The sequence below is a fragment of the Phoca vitulina genome, unplaced genomic scaffold, assembly GCF_004348235.1.
Source record: "Phoca vitulina isolate PV1807 unplaced genomic scaffold, GSC_HSeal_1.0 scaffold9, whole genome shotgun sequence".
Classification (NCBI taxonomy): Eukaryota; Metazoa; Chordata; class Mammalia; order Carnivora; family Phocidae; genus Phoca; species Phoca vitulina.
This window is the reverse complement of record NW_022589712.1, coordinates 44,174,675-44,193,393: the sequence shown is the minus strand read 5'-3', so window position 1 is coordinate 44,193,393 and position 18,719 is coordinate 44,174,675. Positions and strand designations below refer to the sequence as shown.

The window sequence follows — 18,719 nt, the reverse complement described above, 5'->3', positions numbered from 1 at the left end:
AGGATTATCTATTTTTTTCTTATTCTTGTAAGCACTCTCTCTCCCCCTTCCTCCAAACACACACACACACACACACATTATGAATAGGGGAATGGGCAAAAAAGGGTGAAGGAGAATGAAAGGTACAGGCCTTCACTTATAGAATGAGTAAGTCACAGGATGAAAGGTACAGCATAGGGAATATAATCAATGGTATTATAGTAGCACTGTATGGTGAAAGAGGATTGCTACACTTATGCTGAGCAGAGCAGAGCATAGAGAGTTGTTGAATCATTATGCTGTACACCTGAAACTAATGTAACATTGTGTCAACTATACTTCAGTTTTTTAAAAAAAAAGATTTAGATGCTAAAAGAAATAATTATGCTAGTAGTCGACTCTGTTCTTTAAATATAATAAACATATGCAAGATATTAAAGTAGGACTTCATTTCCGTTGCCTTCTAAAACGGTATGTAACAGTTTTCACACAGTATCTTTCACAAATACTCCTAACTGAAAAACTTAGAAAAGAAAAAAAAAACTTACATGTATGATAAATGTGTTATAGATTTTCTTCCATTTAACAAAAAATATGCCTACCAAAAAAACTATAAACATTTAAAATCACCTTTTACTAGACAATGTTCAATACAACTTGAAGATTGCTCCTTTAAAGTACAAATAAGTCTTGGGGTGCCTGGGCGGCTTAGTCGGTTAAACGTCTGCCTTCGGCTCAGGTCATGATCTCAGGGTCCTGGGATCAAGCCCCACATTGGGCTCCCTGCTCAGCGGGGAGTCTGCTTCTCCTTTTCCCTCTTCCCCCCACCTCGTGCTCTCTCTCTCACACTCTATCTCAAATAAATAAATAAAATCTTTAAAAATAAGCTTTGTCTGGAAAGTCCTTCTTAGTCAAAAAAAACAAAAAACAAAACCCAAAAACTCAAAACCCTATAGGTTTCTATAGTCTTTGAAACAAAGTAATCACAAAAGGAAAACAAATATTTGAATACTATACATTCTTTTTGAGCAGTATGAAACTTATACTAAAGTGAACCTACACCCAGAAATAGTTTAAAATAAGCCATTTAATCTATCACAACTCTTACCTCTTTTTTCATTACTGTGACTTTCATTCTGCATTTGTCTTACTATTTCTTTATAGTGTTGTCTAATACATTCCTCTCCGCAGATCTGGAATATATTCCTCTATGTAGATCTATAACTGGTAATTAGATCTAAAGGTTTAATTAGGGGTGCCTGGCTGGCTCACTCAGTAGAGCACGTGACTCTTGATCCTGTGGTTGTGTGAGTTTGAGCCCCATGCTAGTGTAGAGAGAACTTAAAAATTTAAAAAAAAAAAAATTTTTTTAAGGTTTAATTAGATTTACTTAATTAAATCTTTGTGACAAGGGGTATACTATGTGTTTCAATAGGCATATAGTGTCTGGTGGTCCCAAACCAAAAATTTCATGAGTTACTAATAACTGAGTAAAACTCCTAGAGTTAAGAAAGAAGAGGCATAAGTGGTGTTCATTAATTAATTTGGCAGACGAATATTTAAGTCAGAAATGATTATAATTTTAAAAGGGCAAGGAAAACAGGGTAGTACACAGGTGTTTTCAATGTGGCCTATTACAAACACGGATTCTTAAGTCGAATTTCTCAAGAAGTTGACCAACTTAAAAAATAAGTAAAAGTCCTTTACAAAGAGAAGATGCAGATATTAAAATTCGAAGCCCAGTCTCTCTGCTCCTCCTTGTTCAACAGACAGCTGCATCTTCTTGTGCAGTGCCGGCGTGATTTGGATTTGGCCAACTTGGGCACCTAGTTACCAGGACTGCTCTTAACTCTGGCAAAGCTGACATCGTTGCCATCAACAACCCCTTCACTAACCTCAACTATATGGTCTATATGTTCCAGTATGACTTCAACCATGGCAAATTCAATGGCATGGTCAAGGCTGAGAACAGAAAACTTGTCATCAATGGAAAGCCCATCTCCATCTTCCAGGTGGGAAATCCCTCCAGCATCAAATAGGGTGATGCTGATGCTGAGTATGTTGTGGAATCCACTGGCGTCTTTACTACCATGGAGAAGGTTGGGGCTCACTTGAAGGGTGGGGCCAAGAGGGTCATTACCTCTGCCCCCTCTGATGATGGCCCATGTTTGTGATGGGCATGAACCACGAGAAGTATGACAACTCCCTCAAGACTGTCAGCAATGCCTCCTGTACCACCAACTGCTTGGCCCCCGTCCAAGATCATTCATGACAACTTGGGCAACAGGAAAAGACTAATGACACAGTCCATGCCATCAATACCACCAAGAAGACCGTGGATGGCCCCTCTGAGAAGCTGCGGCGTGATGGCTGAGGGGCTGCCCAGAACATCATCCCTGCTTCTACAGCCAAGGATGGAGGCAAGGTTATCCAGGAGCTGAATGGGAAACTCACTGGTTTGGCTTTCCATGTCCTCACCCCTAACGTGTCAGTCATCGATCTGACCTGCTGCCTAAAGAAAGCTGCCCAATATGATGATATCAAGAAGATGGTGAAGCAGGCATTGGAGGACCCCCTCAAGGGAATCCTGGGCTCCACTGAGGACCAGGTTGTCTCCTGCAACTTTAACAATGGCACCCACTCTTCCACCTTCAGTGCTGGGACTGGCATTGCCCTCAATGACCACTGCGTTCAAGCTCATTTCCTGGTATGACAATGAATTTGGCTATAGCAGCCAGGTGGTAATCTTATGGTCCACATGGCCTCTAAGAAGTAAGAGCCCCCAGGACCACCAGCCCCAGTGAGAGCACAAGAGGAAGACACAGAAGCCCTCAGCTGCTGGAAGAGTCCTTGCCCCAAATCATCCCCTAGTACAATGAGAATCTCTTGACTTTAACAAGTTTCATCCTAGACCTTCTGAAGAAGGAGGGGGGCTTAGGGAGCCCCACTTTGTCATGTATATCAATAAAGTACACTATATCTACCCAGAAAAATAAAGTAAAATAAAATTCAAAGCCCAATTTTATTTTTCAAACAAGTATTTCAAATTTATTCTAAATTTAGTAATATTAAATAACTCGTTTCTTGTCCATGATGTAAGCATTTTAGCTGCTAAGAAAACAGTCATTGATAAATTTTATGTCAAGATTAGAAATTCCCATATTTTATTTAATGGTTACCTTCCTAATATCACCAAATTTTAGAATTTAAAGAGATCTTAGAGAACATAAAGACAATAATGATGACAATTACTATTTACATAATGAAACCAAGGCCAATCAAAATTGTTTTTATATCCAGGGCTACCCAACTGCTCAGCAGCAAAACAGCACTTTCAACCCAATTACTCACAGGGCAAGGCAGTGGAAGTGTTATCAAGCAGCTGGCCATAAGGAGAAAAAAATGTGTTTCTATAGTTACAATACATATGTTTAACTTACTAACAATATTCACAGCTACCACAAAGCAAGCATCTATATACCATATGGCAGGCATATACACACCATACATTATCTGTAATTCCTACTCTCCAACTTCTTTCTTAATACTTAAGGAAACGGGAAGTCAGAGTTTAAATGATTTGCCCCAAATCACATAGCTAATAAGTAACAGACTCAAAATCAGCCTGACCATAAAAAAGCCTGAGTATTTTTCACCTGACTGTCTTACTTTGGGAACACTAGAACTAGTAAAGAGTGAAAGTTTAAAGGAAACAGCTGATTTCAACCTTCAACTCTTACTTAAATTTTCAAGCGATATCCCAAAAATGCTTTAAAAAGCAAAATTGAGGGCGCCTGGGTGGCTCAGATGGTTGGGCGTCTGCCTTCGGCTCAGGTCATGATCCCAGGGTCCTGGGATTGAGTCCCGCATCGGGCTCCCTGCTCGGCGGGGGGCCTGCTTCTCCCTCTGCCTCTCTCTCTCTGTCTCTTATGAATAAATAAATAAAATCTTTAAAAAAAAAAAAAAGCAAAATCGAAAACAGTTAAAAACTATGTTAAATACAGTCTTAATTTGGGAAACAATCTTTTCACTTTCCTACATTTGATCTTGAAGATTCAATTATAGAAAAAATAAAATATTGGTTAGCTCGGTGATGGGTATTAAGGAGGGCACGTACTGCATGGAGCACTGGGTGTTATACGAAAACAATGGATCGTGGATCACCACATCAAAAACCAATGATGTATTGTATGGTGACTAACATAACATAATAAAATTTAAAAAAAGAAAAAAGATTTAGATTAACATACTTAAAAAAAAAGAAAAAAGAAAATAAAGCTAACCATCAAGAAAGACATTCTTTCCCTAGACAGTAAGGATAAAATGATCTTATTCCAGGAGGTCTCTGGGCCTTACTTAGGACCATGGCCTTCACTACACCCAAGCCATTAAATCAATGGTGAGATTTTCTAAAGTAGTAATTCTCAGCAAGTGGTCCAGCTGGAATGGGGTGTGGAGACAGATGAAAATCGAGGCGTATTTCGCAAAGTAGGAATGAAGTATTCCCCCCAAAAAAAAGACAGAGAAGCAGTCTATCTAAATAACATTAGAACGTTATCATCACCACTTATTTGTATTTAATGGAGCTGTTACTTTTCTATTTTTCATCTCACACTCTTTCAAACATCCAAACTTTTCCAACAAGATAATTCCTTTCTCAAATAATCCGTCACTACTGGATACCACTGTGTGACACCAAAATCAAAGGAATTTTTTATTTTGAGTTTCCTATTTTTCCACTTTGTCTAGACCTTAATCGTCTGTCCATGTTACCTTCTAAAAATACACAACAGTTGTATTTTTTTCTTTCTAAACAGAAGCTAGTTTTTATTTAACAGTCTTGTGGATAAAAATGCCAATTAGCTTACCTCAAGCACCCCTCAAAAACCTCTAGTTCAGGAGAGGATCAAACTAAGACAAGAAACTAGCAAACATCATATTGTATGCCAGGGAACTTGGATCTAGATCAGTCATTAGTTTCAGCGTGTCATTCAGCTCTTTTGGTAACACATTTTAGAGGGCCCAACCTAAGAACCTAAACAAATCTGGTAAAATATCTTTATTTTGCACATGAAGAAACTGAGGCCCAAAAAGATTAGGTGAGTTGTCCCAAATTACAAATGGCATTAGAACACAGACCTTCTGACATTCTGTGTAATCCTGGCAGTAAGAGAAATGGTGCTGAAGCAGCCCATGAGCTCCAGATGAGATCACATCCCCAAATCTCAGAAAAACAGGGCTTTAAGCAAGAAACTCAGAACATTCCTCATCTAGCCAGCAGTGTATGCATACAAAAGCAGGCACAGACATGCACGCACACAAAAGCACACGTTCCCCAAGCTGTTTAAGAATTACAAAGAAAATAGCTGACTCCAAATAGCAGTTTAACTGTAATGAACAACAGCACAGAAAGCTGCTGATAAAGAAGTAAATATAATCTCACATTTACCTATAAATGTTTCTGCACCTTCTGTTTTTAAGTATGTGTACACAGGGGAAGGGAGGGAAAAATGAAACAAGATGAAACCGCAGAGTGAGACAAACCATAAGAGACTCAATCTCAGGAAACAAACTGAGGGTTGCTGGAGCGGTGGGGGGTGGGAGGAATGGGGTGGCTGGGTGATAGACATTGGGGAGGGTATGTGCTATGGTGAGCGCTGTGAATTGTGTAAGACTGATGAATCACTGACCTGTACCCTTGAAACAAATAATACATTATATGTTAATAAAAAATAAATAAATAAATAAAGTGTACAAAAGGTAATCACTAAAAGGAAACAAGTATGCTTTTTAAATGTCTGTATTTTTTTTTTTTATGTTTGAAAATGCAGTTTAGGATGGAAATAGATTAGAATTTAAATCTCTAGCAATTATATCATTTAATACCAATATCTAAAATTAATCATCTACACCAACCTACTTCCCAAAAGGCTTTAAAGTTCGTAAGATATAAACGTAAAAAATAAACATATAGAGATGGCAAGATATCACTATAAAAATATCATCCTAATACTGTGTATTGTGTATTAAATTTAATACTAGTTTCCTATAACTAGGAGAACTTTATATTATATAATTCTCCTTGTCTCATTAAAATAAGCAATGCCATTTTATCTGGTGAGACTCTTTCTTTCCTGGAACTAAACTTTTAAAAGAAAGCATCACAGAAATTGTTGTATAAAGGATCCTGAACGACAGCAGAAGCAGAACAGAACCATATTCTTCACGTGACCTTTTCTCCTGTGACAAAAGTCAAGGGGATAATGTAACTAACAAAAGTATTTTGATCCATTCCCTGGTTTTTCTTCTACTCTTTCCACATAGCAGAACAAACTCTTAGAGCTAATTTGAGTTAACACACACCTCTATCTTCTCTTTTCCCATAGGCCTGAAGTGGTCAGCATTGCTCCGACTACCCAAGTTTACAGAAAGCCAAGAAGTCCTATTTGAAAACAAAGACTCTGACCAAACAGAAAATATATCCACAGGTCAAATATAAAAACCTCTGCCGCCTCTTGAGATAGGAAATAATATTCCTCTTTACTACAAGTTGGCTGCTGAAACAGTCCGTTCATTTGGCTTACAAAAGTTATGTGAGAAAACACCTATTCACTCCAATTTCCTCTCGATCCAAGCATAAGGACCACTAACTTCATCTGTCATCATTTCTCCCCAAACTGCTCTGCAGCTTAAGACAAGCAAACTTATTTTTATTTTTAAAATACATTCATTCAAAAAGTATTTATCAACCCCCAACCATATGCCAAGCACTTGGCTGGATTCTGGGGATACACTGGTAGATGACACATATGTGGGTCCTGCCCTGCAAAGCTTATGGTGGCCTTGTGCGGGAGGCAGCACGTAAAGAAAATGAATGGCACATGTGCCAGGCACTGTTTTGAATAATTGTCTTAATCCTCATGCTAAGCCTCGAGAGACGCAATTTTTTGTACAGAGAAGGAAACTGGAATGCGGAGAGGTTAGGTAACTTGTCCAAGGTCATTACAAGCTAGTAATATAATATATAATTACAAAGCATACGCTGTACGAAAGAAACAAGGGAATCAGTGAGGTGGGAGAGTATGGTTCTTCTTCCCATTACTATCAGAGCAGCAGTTCTCACAGGTCTGTGGGACCTTTCCAGGGCATCCACAAGGTCAAAACTATTTTAGTAATAATAAAACAGTTGCTTTTTTCACCATGCTGACATTTGTACTACAGGTGCAAAAGCAATGATGAGTAAATGATAATAGCATTTTAGTACAAGTCAATGCAGTGTACTCTTCACCACTATGTGCTTGCGGTTTGAAGAAAATAAAAGTTCATTTAAGAATGCCCATGATGCAGCAGTAAAAATTATTAATTCTTAAAATCTCAAGCCTCGAGTACAACTTTTTAATATTATGTGTGATGAAATGGGAAGTGTGCATAAAGCGTATATGCTGCATATCAAACCATATTGTCCCAAGAAAAAGCACTTATGCAATTGCTTGAGTTGCAAAACCAAACATTTCTTTTCATGGAACATCATTTTTACTTGAACGAAGAGCAAATACAGTTATTAAGGTTAATGTATTTGGTAGACATAATCTTGAGAATAATTAAGTCAATCTGTTGCTTCAAGGCAAACAACTGGCAGCATTTATTGCCAATGATAAAAATTTGTGTTTTCAAATGAAAATTAGAATTTTGGAAAAATTGAATCCATCACCATGATCTTAACAGCTTCTAAACATTTAAAGATTCTTCTAATGAGACTGGTAATAGTAACAAATGTGATCTTTATTTTAATTTTTTAAAAAGATTTTATTTATTTATTTGACAGAGAGAGAGAGTACAAGCAGGGGGAGCAGCAGGGAGAGGGAGAAGCAGGCTCCCTGCTAAGCAGAGAGCCCAATGTGGGGCTCGACCCCACAACCCTGGGTTCATGACGTGAGCCAAAGGCAGACGCCTAACTGACTGAGCCACCCAGGCGCCCCCAAATGGGATTTTTAAAATATTGTATAATGAGATGTGCCCGCATTTAGAAAATCTGCATAACTCAGCAAACCAGTATTTTCAAAATGACCAATCCATAATGTCAACATCATGACTCAGTAAAGGATTCTTTCAATGACTACACATTACTTTATTGTAACAGTGGATGAAAACTTCACTGATAAGAGCTTTAGACTCCATACTGTAAATAACCTTTAAGAAATTACCTTTTAAAAAAAAAAAAAAGATTTTATTTATTTTGTGAGACAGTATGCATGAGCAGGAGGTGCAGAGGGAGAGAATCTCAGACTCCCCACTGAGCGCAGAGCCCAACTCATCGCTGGATCTCAGGACCCTAAGATCAAGACCTGAGCCAAAATCAAAGAGTTAACCAACTCTTAACCAACTGAGCCAGCCAGGAACCCCAAGAAATTACCTTTTAATATCAAAGAAAAATATCCCCAACTATCTGAAAAGGTTATTAAATACTTCTCCCTTATCCAACTACTTATTTCTGTGAGGTCAAACTTTCTTCCTAGGCTATAACCCAAACCTTGAATCACAACTGTTTGAATGCAGAAGCAGATACAAGAATCCAGCTATCTTCTAGTAAGCCGGATATTTAACAATCATTTTTAAATGTAAAACAATGCTACTTTTTTAAAAAAGTTATTTTCTCATTCAAAATGATACTTATATTAACATCTAATAGGCTTACTGTTGCTATTTTTAACTGATGCAATAAATAAGGTTTTCTCAGTTTTAATTTCTAATACCGTAAACGCAAATAGATATAACTCACATAAAAAAAAACAAAAAACAAAAAACAAAAAACCTCTTTGGGGACCTCTTAATTTATACAGTGTAAACAGGTCCTGAGACCAAAATGTTTGAGAACTATTGTCTTAGAGTCTGAAGAGAGGCCTATGTGGCTGGACCATACAAAATAAAAGAGTAGTAAGATATGTCATTGAAGACATATCCACAGGTCAGATCATACAGAGCTTGTCAGCCATAATAAGAAGTTTGAATTTTATTCATAATATTATTGAGGAATTTTAAGCAGAAAGACATGATTAAATTTATGTTTTAAAGGCAGCAGCTGTGTGTAATATAGGAGACAAAGTGAATGAACTAAGATGGGGGGGAGAGATTTGAAATAGAAGCAAGTAGATAAATCCGTGATGTATTTTTGACAGTTAAATTACTGATGTTAACCACAAAATGAAGTCCCAAATAACATGTTTCTTGTTTCCACTGTAATGTTAAAGAACTCAGTTGCTCTATGATCAAACTGGAGGTAGGGTGAGGAGAATCAACTCACCCAATATTTTAGAAATGTCACAAGCACACTAAATCCATACACAATACTCTCATATAGTGATGTTTAATGTTATTTTAGTCACAGTTCCAAATTTTTCTTAAAGTGGAATACCATGAAATCCTAACTCACCAACCATATCCTTGTGAATTACATACCAGGGGAATAATGAACCTGCAGATTCAGTCATTCAACAGTGTGGTGGACACTGTGTTAGACACCATGGATATAATCAGACAGACACCAGCCCAGCTCTCACGAAACCTGTATTACAGAATGATTATTGGTAATCTTGGGAGGATTCACGGCAGAACACTAAAGTGTTTCAAATAATTTCTTCACTCAGATAAACAGCTATTGAGTACATGCTGTATGCCAGGATCTGGAGACAAAAAGATGAATGAGACACGGATTCTGCCCTTCAGAATTTCACTGTCTAGTAAAGAGATAAAATGACATTTCTAATTATGATGTAGAGTGTCATAAACACTATTATAGAGGCATGTGTGATGTACCAATTCAAAAAGAAGTGGATTTGAATTTCCCTGATGGCTAATGATGATGAACATTTCTTCATGTGTCTGTTAGCCATTTGTATGTCTTCTTCAGAGAAGTGTCTGTTCATGTCTTCTGCCCATTTTCTGACTTGATTTTTTGTTTTTTGGGTGTTGAGTTTGAGAAGTTCTTTATAGATCTTGGATACCAGCCCTTTATCTGTAGTGTCATTTGCAAATATCTTCTCCCATTCTGTGGGTTGCCTCTTTGTTTTGTTGACTGTTTCCTTTGCTGTGCAGAAGCTTTTTATCTTGATGAAGTCCCAAAAGTTCATTTTTGCTTTTGTTTCACTAGCCTTTGGAAATATATCTTGAAAGAAGTTGCTGTGGCTGATGTCAAAGAGGTTACTGCCTATGTTCTCCTGTAGGACTTTGATGGATTCCTGTCTCACATTGAGGTCTTCATCCATTTTGAGTTTATCTTTGTGTATGGTGTTAAAGAATTGAGATACCACCTTACACCAGTTAGAATAGCAAAAATTGACAAGGCAAGAAACAACAAATGTTGGAGAGGTTGTGGAGAAAGGGGAACTCTTACACTGTTGGTGGGAATGCAAGTTGGTATAGCCACTTTGGAAAACAGTGTGGAGGTGCCTCAAAAAATTAAAAATAGAGCTACCCTATGACCCAGCAATTGCACTACTGGGTATTTACCCCAAAGACACTGATGTAGTGAAAAGAAGGGCCAATAGCAGCAATGTCCACAATAGCCAAACTGTGGAAAGAGCTGAGATGCCCTTCAACAGATAAATGGATAAAGAAGATGTGGTCCATATATACAATGGAATATTACTCAGCCATCAGAAAGGATGAATACCCAACTTTTACATCAAATGGATGGGACTGGAGGAGATTATGCTAAATGAAATAAGTCAATCAGAGAAAGTCAATTATCATATGGTTTCACTTATTTATGGAACATAAGGAATAGCATGGAGGACATTAGGAGAAGGAAGGGAAAAATGAAAGGCAGGTAATAGGAGGAAGAGATGAACCATGACAGGCTATGGACTCTGAGAAACAAACTGAAGGTTCTAGATGGGAGGGGGGTGGAGGGGATGGATTAGCCCAGTGATGGGTATTAAGGAGGGCACGTACTGCATGGAGCACTGAGTGTTATATGAAAACAATGAATCGTGGATCACTACATCAAAAACTAATGATGTATTGTATGGTGACTAACATAACACAATAAAATAAAATTTTTTTAAAAAAGTGGGAAAAAAAAGGAAGTGAAAGTCTGGGTGATGTATGCAAGTGTTGAATCACTATATTGTACACCTGAAACGAATATTACATTGTATGTTGACTAACTGGAATTTAAATTAAAAAAAAAAAAAAAAGACGTAAAACGGGTCAGTCGGAGAGGAGAAATTCACCCGAGTACTGAATGGAGATCAGCTAATATACTGTGTACGGAAAGGTCTGAGAAACGAAAACCCCTCTCAAGTGCGATAGGGATGTTTATAGGTCAGAAAGGTTGGTATTTAATGTGTGAGTTTCAAATTTCCAATTTTAAAAAAGGGCCAACGAAACACCAATTCTGAAATCCACATGTAAATTAACCGGATGTTAATCTGGAAGGAATTACTCACTACTCATTAAGGTTTTGAAAGCACTACAGGGAAAAAACCACCAACCAATTCTTAGAAACCAAAATGGGGGGCGCCTGGGTGGCTCAGTCATTAAGCGTCTGCCTTTGGCTCAGGTCATGATCCCAGGGTCCTGGGATCCAGCCCCGCATCAGGCTCCCTGCTCCGCGGGAAGCCTGCTTCTCCCTCTCCCCCTGCTTGTGTTCCCTCTCTCGCTGTGTCTCTCTCTGTCAAATAAATAAATAAAATCTTTAAAAAAAAAAAAAAAAAAGAAAGAAACCAAAGTGGGTTCACGAAGAGAAAATGTTCCCACCCAAAGTCAGCTTTCGCGAAGCATTTGATATTAAGATTATTTCATATAAGCCATCGTCCTGACCCTCAAAGATCTTACCTTCTAGAGGTAAAGAGCTGTGGCAACCATTAATGGTAGTACAACATAACCAATTTAACAGTCCAAGTGAGTTAAAGGTGTTGACAGCCTCTGCCTATAGAGAGCAGAGATAAATGGGGTGAGGACAGCCTTCAGAGATGGTGATGTAAGTGGTATCTTGAAAGACAAGTGGGTGTGTGATACTGTAGACAATGGGGCAGAGAAGGCATTATACACAAAAGCCTATGTTAAAGTAGCAACGCCATGCAAGAGCAAGGCCTATTTAGACAACTGCACACAAACCAGTTTTATTGAGAGGCAAAAGCAGCCACGAAGGGGTGACAAGGGGGTGAGGACAGACGCACTGGGTGGGCACTGATCACCATGCTAGAGTCTGAATGTTAGCCAATGAGTAAAAGGGAAGTATAAAAAGAAGAGCGACCAGAATCAGAGTTGCGCCTTTTTTAAATATGAACTGTTCAAATGAAACATTTTAGAATGACGTTGACAATGAAAGGATGGTTTGGAGCGGGTAAGAATCAACTAGGAGACTATGTTAGGAATATGCAAGAAAGGATAAGGACCTTAACTATGCACAGTCTTCTAAACTCAACTCATTATCTTTCCTGTCAGACCTGTTCCTTCTCCTGGATTCCTTACTTCTGTAAATGGTCTAAGTCTCCTAGGGCCATCATACCAAATCACCACAAAGTTGGTGGCTTAAAAGAACAAAAATTTATTCTCTCACAATTCAGGATGCCAGGAGCTCAAAATCAAGGATCGGTTCCTTCTGGATACCCTGAAGGAGAAACTGTTCCATGCCTGTCTCCCAGTGTTTGGTGGTCGACCTCAATCCTTGGCATTTCTCAGCTTGCCGACATGTCATCCCAATCTCAGATTCTTTCTGCAGACAGCATTCTTCTCAGTGTCTCTGTGTGTCCTCAGTGTCTCTTATCAGGACAATCTCATTGGATTTAGGGTCCAGTCTAAGCTGCTATGATCTTATCTCTACCCTTACACTAAATACATCTGCAAAGACTATTTCCAAATAAGGTCACATTCTGAGGTTCTGGGTAGACATGAATTTTGGGGGAGACTATTAAACAGCTATCAACTAATCCATTTGTCAAACAGAATTGTGGTGGCATCCAACCTCTTCTCCTCACCCTCCGCACGTACATAATTATCAAATCCTGTTTCTCCTTCTTTAATGGAAGATTATCTCCTTTTCTTCATCCCCATTACCATTTTCATTTCAGTAACACTCTTGCCTACATAGCAAACCCCCTGCTACAGCACTGGATTATCACTGTCATCACTGTGCCTGTTACTAGCCATGTAAGCATTGCCGGAGAAAGCCACACAACAGGGCAGACTCGTTGTACCATGAATTTATGATAACTAGCTCCAAGTAAGTCCCCAACGGTGCCTGGCAGTCCTTCTATTTCTCTGGCCAGCTGGCTCTCCCACTCTTCCCTATTTCAAAACTTTTTACTCTCTCCAAGCTCTTATTACTCTCACCCACTTTCAGCAGTTGTCCCAGGCTCCAATTTTACAGAGAATAAAGAAACCATCAGACAAAAACTCTCTCAACCTCCCACCTTCTGCTCTCACTGTTTTCCCCTCCCTCAACACTGTCTCCCTCTGCCTCAAAGTACAAAAGCTATCCTTTCAACATAAGGCCATTCTCTCTACATGTATCTTGGATCTCCTCTTCGTTCAGAAACCTTACGCATACTAATTATCCCTCTCTTTCGCTAGAATATTCAGCTTTCCTCTCCACTAGATGCATCTCATTGGCTTATAAACATGTTTAATTTTTATAACAATACTTCCCTGGAACCCCATACTCTTCCTTCCTGCTACCTATCCACCCACATTTACTCTTTCTGCCTGCTTTTCTTTCCACCTCCTGCTACCTCCCACCAGGCATAAATGTGTGTTTTGGAGAAACCGGTTTCTCTAGCTCTGGAGCCTTGGGCCCCTTACTTAATCCTGAGTAAAATGGAAATAATAATAATACTAAACCTATCACACAGAACTATCATGAGAATTAGATGAATCAATATACGCAAAACACATAGAGTCTGGCCATTAGTAACTGATCAATAAGGTTAGCAATACAGTTATTGTTAATAATAACTCACATCTATCTATTTATCCAGCCAACTGACATTTGGAGTCATCCTAAATTCCCTCATCCCTCCATTCCAATCCATTTCTACACTGTTCATTTTCACCTCTCAAGTCTCTCCTGTTCTGAACACTTACCTCCATCTCACTATCCTACCCTGCACTATCCTTCCTATCCTGCACTATCCTACCCTCACTATCCTCTCAAATGGATCAGAATAAGAACCTCCTAAATGATTTCCTGCATTCATTCTGTTCACTATCCCAAACTCTCTCCTTAATCTAGCTTGAGTGAGCTAATCTAATCTCATACCTGAGGTTACCATCTAGTTTAAAACATTTCCCACTGCTAGGATACAGCCCCCCAAATCTACTGCATGGCCAATAAAATCAAGTAGATATGGTCCCTACCCACCTGTTCAAACTTATGTTGCATCTCATTTCTTTGGCCTTTTGCTCTTGTAACACATACCAACTTTCTTTCAGTTCTTCGAGTGCATTATGCACTTGCCCGTCACAGGTGCGTTCCACTTTCTGTTCTCTCTACTGGAATATTGAATGACATTCCTATTTCTTGTGGCCTAATTAATTCCTACTTATCCTTTATGTCTTAACTCAATAGTCACTTCCAAAAGGAGCCTTCCTGATCCCCCAGAACAGGCTCTCCTTATTCTAGGTACCTTTCATAATACTCATCAAAGTTGGAATTTCACACTTACGTGATAATTATTCCAATTAACTATCCAATAGAATCCAAGCTTTGTAACAGAAATGACTGTGTCCATTTTTGCTCTCCATTGTATCCCAAATATCCAATACAGCATCTGGCACCATAATTAGTGCTCAATAAATACATACTGAATCAATATTAACCTTCAAGTTCAATGCTACAAAATGGCCTCACTGCTTGTTTAAAAACAGGACAGCTTTAAAGCAGTGAAAGAACAGTACGTCATTAGTTCATTATAAACATGTCTCTAGACCAAAGTTAAAAGTTTCTCCACTGATGGCTGTGAACAGTAAATTGCTTTAAAAAGATATACTGATTCAGCAATTGCTGACAGAAAGTAGGATGTGACAGACGTATTGTTTTGCTGTTATTTTAAAGAAGGGGTATAGAGGTAGAAAACTGCATTTCCAGGTAGAGAGGTGGGTTTTTCTAAAGCACTGGTTCTCAATCTTTGTTCTACTCCAACACACTAATGCTACTATTACTACTACTACTCTTACTACTGTCCCAATCAGTACCTGTGACTCCAGCGCAGCTGTCACCAAGTAGCATACCATAGCAGGGATTCTCAAGCAGGTGGGTAAGGTAAGTAAGAGAGATGTGAGTAATCTGAAATGGCACTCCCTTAATATATTCTGATATTCTTTGCCCTCCCCTTCCCCTTATAAATAGCCCTCTCCCCAAATATAACTTATGGCAAGCAGGAGTCACATAGATGTCATTTATATTTTATTTTAAAATGTAACCTATGATTTTTTTGCAGCTAAAATTGTTCTCCTAACTGCCATGTTAATATTAAACATGGTGTTACCTAAAGACACAATAACTGGGCAGAAGAAGGAGCAATCTGCAAAGATACTCAAGGCCAATTTAAATATGAGTTAGCCATACTGGAGATATCTGTGTTTTGATTATAAAAATATTTTATTATGGTAATATGGTTTAAGGTATTAATCTCTAAAACCACTGAAATTCAGTGCACACCTGTTATATCAAACCACAAATGCACTTGCCCGTCACAGGTGCGAATAGAACTAATTCAATCCACTTATTAAGAAATAAAACAGGGCTAGAAAGTATGGAAATCTTTTCTAAGATTTCAAGATCTCAGGGACTGATAACAGTATATGAAGCAACCTTGGAAATTCTGCAAATAATCCAACAGCAGATCTACCTTGAAAGGCACTACTGACAAGGACCCTCTCTCCTCAGCAGTACATAACCAATTCCACGAAGACCGTAACACCTGCTAAATGCAGAAAGATTAACCCCACAAACAGGTAAGTCAAATGTAAGTGAAAAAACACAAAAACAAAATGTCCCCTCCCCATTTTCTAAGATCTTTTAAGTCAAGGGTTTCGAGCATGTTGAAGAAACATGCTCACATCATGACAGGCTAGCATTTCTCATTTTGAGAAATAACTCCACCTCCTAAGCCAGGATGTGGAGTCAGAATGTGTAATTACAATTTCTGAGAAAAAGAATATACATAATTTATTACAGCTCTGAATATTCATCTAAAATAAAGATGAAAAAGACAGAGCACTACCTCCTACTCACAGAATAATCCTTTCTCCAAAATTAGATATTATATCTGACATCAAAATATCACTGTTGAAAGTATCCTTTGGTCACTTAAAAAAATCAGGTAGATAGTGTTTCATTTTTAAAAAGCTGTTTATCCTCAGTAGATACTTGCAGTTGTAAATGATATGAAAGTTCTCATGTGGCAAAAGCTACTTTTGCTCTGTTATTTAAAGCTAAAGTACTATTTCTAAAAACCATTAAATGCATTTTCACATAAATGCATTATGTGAAAAATAAACTATCTTCTAGAAATAACTACTAATCAAGAAATCAAGAAACATTTTCATACACCTAGAACAAGAAGTGATTAGCTTCCTATCAGCACTTCCATTCCAACCTTTTCAAAAAGGATGGAAGAAATGAACAGTTCTTTCAACAAAATCTCTGATTTGCATCTATGCTAATCACAGATGAATTACACCACCTTTTTCATGGCTAACTGACAGGGAAGAGAAAGAATGCTAACCACTAATCACAGAGAGGATATATATCTGATATTATTACTGATTTCAATCCACTGGGTACTCTCAATCATTATAACCGATAGCAATGATGATTTCTTAGGAAACCTAATGTTCAAAGAGCTTTGCACATTACTGATTATCCTATTTTTATCTACTTTAAGATGAAAGATTCATCTCTTAAATTATCTAGTTAGCAAATGCTCTTTATGTAGTAATATTAATCTCCCATGTTTCTAAATACTGTAATAATGCATTAATTTAACTTCCTGCACAATGTGGTAGGTGGTTTTTTTTTTTCTTTTTTGGAACCACCACCACCACTCCACCCACACCCACAACCAAGATTAGAGACTAAAGCAAATGACCATTCTTCACACACTCTCACAAATAAATCCAGACTTTGGGAAATAGGGTGAAGAACAAACAAAACCTCAATGTTACAAGTCATGTGAAAAATTATATAGAGTATTCTGGTGGTATCTGCCTGTAATTTAAAGACCAACTGTAAACTGAGAAGAACACTGATACTATGCTGTTTTATTCCACTAAATTTTCCTAAGAGCTCTGATAGAATTCCCCTAAATTGTTCATGCATGAAAGGAAAAGTATGTCTGTGTGAGAGACGTTGATCTGAAATAGTTAAAAACAATCAACACTCTATCAGTCTGGTGATACACAAACCTAGTTTATCAATGTGAAAATCCATATACGAACTCGAATGTTGCAAGGTTGGCCAAGATATTCTTAGGATAGAGAATCCTTGAGCTCAAGTCTTTGGTTTGTTAATGTTAAATGTACAGTAGGCTGCTGTAATCAGTTCCTGTTTCTTCCTCATAGAGATACTAGGAAGGTGGGTGACAGGACCCCAGGACACCCACAGGTCGATCTACACCCCTTTTTCTACAACCTCACCTCACTCCTTTCCTTTACACATATATACACACGCACTCCCCTGTCACATTTGAAGCCCTAGTGCCCCGGTGGGTAGTTTTCTAGGGTCTTTTCACCGGTGCGTTAAATGGGCTCTGATGACTGCGGTTGAATGCCACCTCCTCCAAGGGCCCACAGCTCACCTCTAGCTTGTGGTTGATTTGGGACACAGTCTGGGCTTTATGGCAAAGCTGCGCAAAGCAGGAACTCAAGCTGGTCATCTTCTGTCTCCCCTCATAAGTGATGTCCGCCTGGTCCGGATCGATCTCACCCAGGAGCAGATCCACATCCACGAAGGCCTTGTCGAACTCCTTCTCTAGCACCTCCAACCATCGGAACATGGATACCCCGCCGGGGGAGACCCCTACGGCGCAGGAGGCGCCCCCTGGGCCCCCTCCGGCTCCTGCCGGGCACGGGCCGCCCGCCGACATGGCGCCGTCTAGGACCTCCCCCGACTGCTACTGCCCCCCGCCGCCCACCCCGCGCGAGAGGAACTGCTGGGACTGCGGGGACCCCCGCGCACGCACGCTCCGTCGGTCCCCTCCCTTCCCCTCGCGCGGCTAACGCCGGCAATGCAGCCCCGCAGTGGCAAGAGCAGTGAAGCCAAGGCGGCGACGGTGGCACACGGAAGAATCGGGCCGTCCCACCTCCCGGCCCGCCCCCGCTGCGCATGCGTAGCGAAGACTTAGGCGGACGCAGCCTGGCGGGATGAAATGGGCGGGGCTAGGATGAGACCTTGGCCTATGAAAAGCCTCTGCTTGGGACCGGCCCGTCAGTGGCCATATTGACAACTGGCAAACTCCGGCTTGAATCCCCGAGAAACGGGAATGCGTCGTGTTTGCTTCCAAGTTGGAAAGGGTGGGGAAGAGAAGGGTGTCCACGTCGCAGACATGAACGGCTTCCGCCCATTTGACTTCACAGTGGGCGGGAGCCTATCTAAAGTCCTCCAGGACAGTTGCTGCGGAGACTTCCAGGGGCAGGGAAGGGAATGCGAGGCAGGGCGGTGTGAGCATGCGCAATGGCCACGTTTTACCTTTCCATTACAGTGCCTGTGGAGGGTGAGGTGGGTGGACATACGGGCT

The 18,719-nt window shown here is 39.5% G+C and overlaps 1 protein-coding gene across 2 annotated transcripts in view; it reads right to left on the bottom strand.

The window, feature by feature from the left end:
• GOPC (golgi associated PDZ and coiled-coil motif containing) overlaps positions 1-18,294 on the bottom strand; it is a 41,404-nt gene extending 23,110 nt beyond the window's left edge. For both annotated transcript variants that reach the window (XM_032407997.1, XM_032407999.1), the window contains exon 1: positions 17,781-18,294. In XM_032407997.1, coding sequence (XP_032263888.1) covers positions 17,781-18,068 — 288 coding nt within the window. In that variant the 5' untranslated portion in view covers positions 18,069-18,294. The remainder of the gene's footprint in view (positions 1-17,780) is intronic.
• Positions 18,295-18,719: the final 425 nt, after the last annotated feature.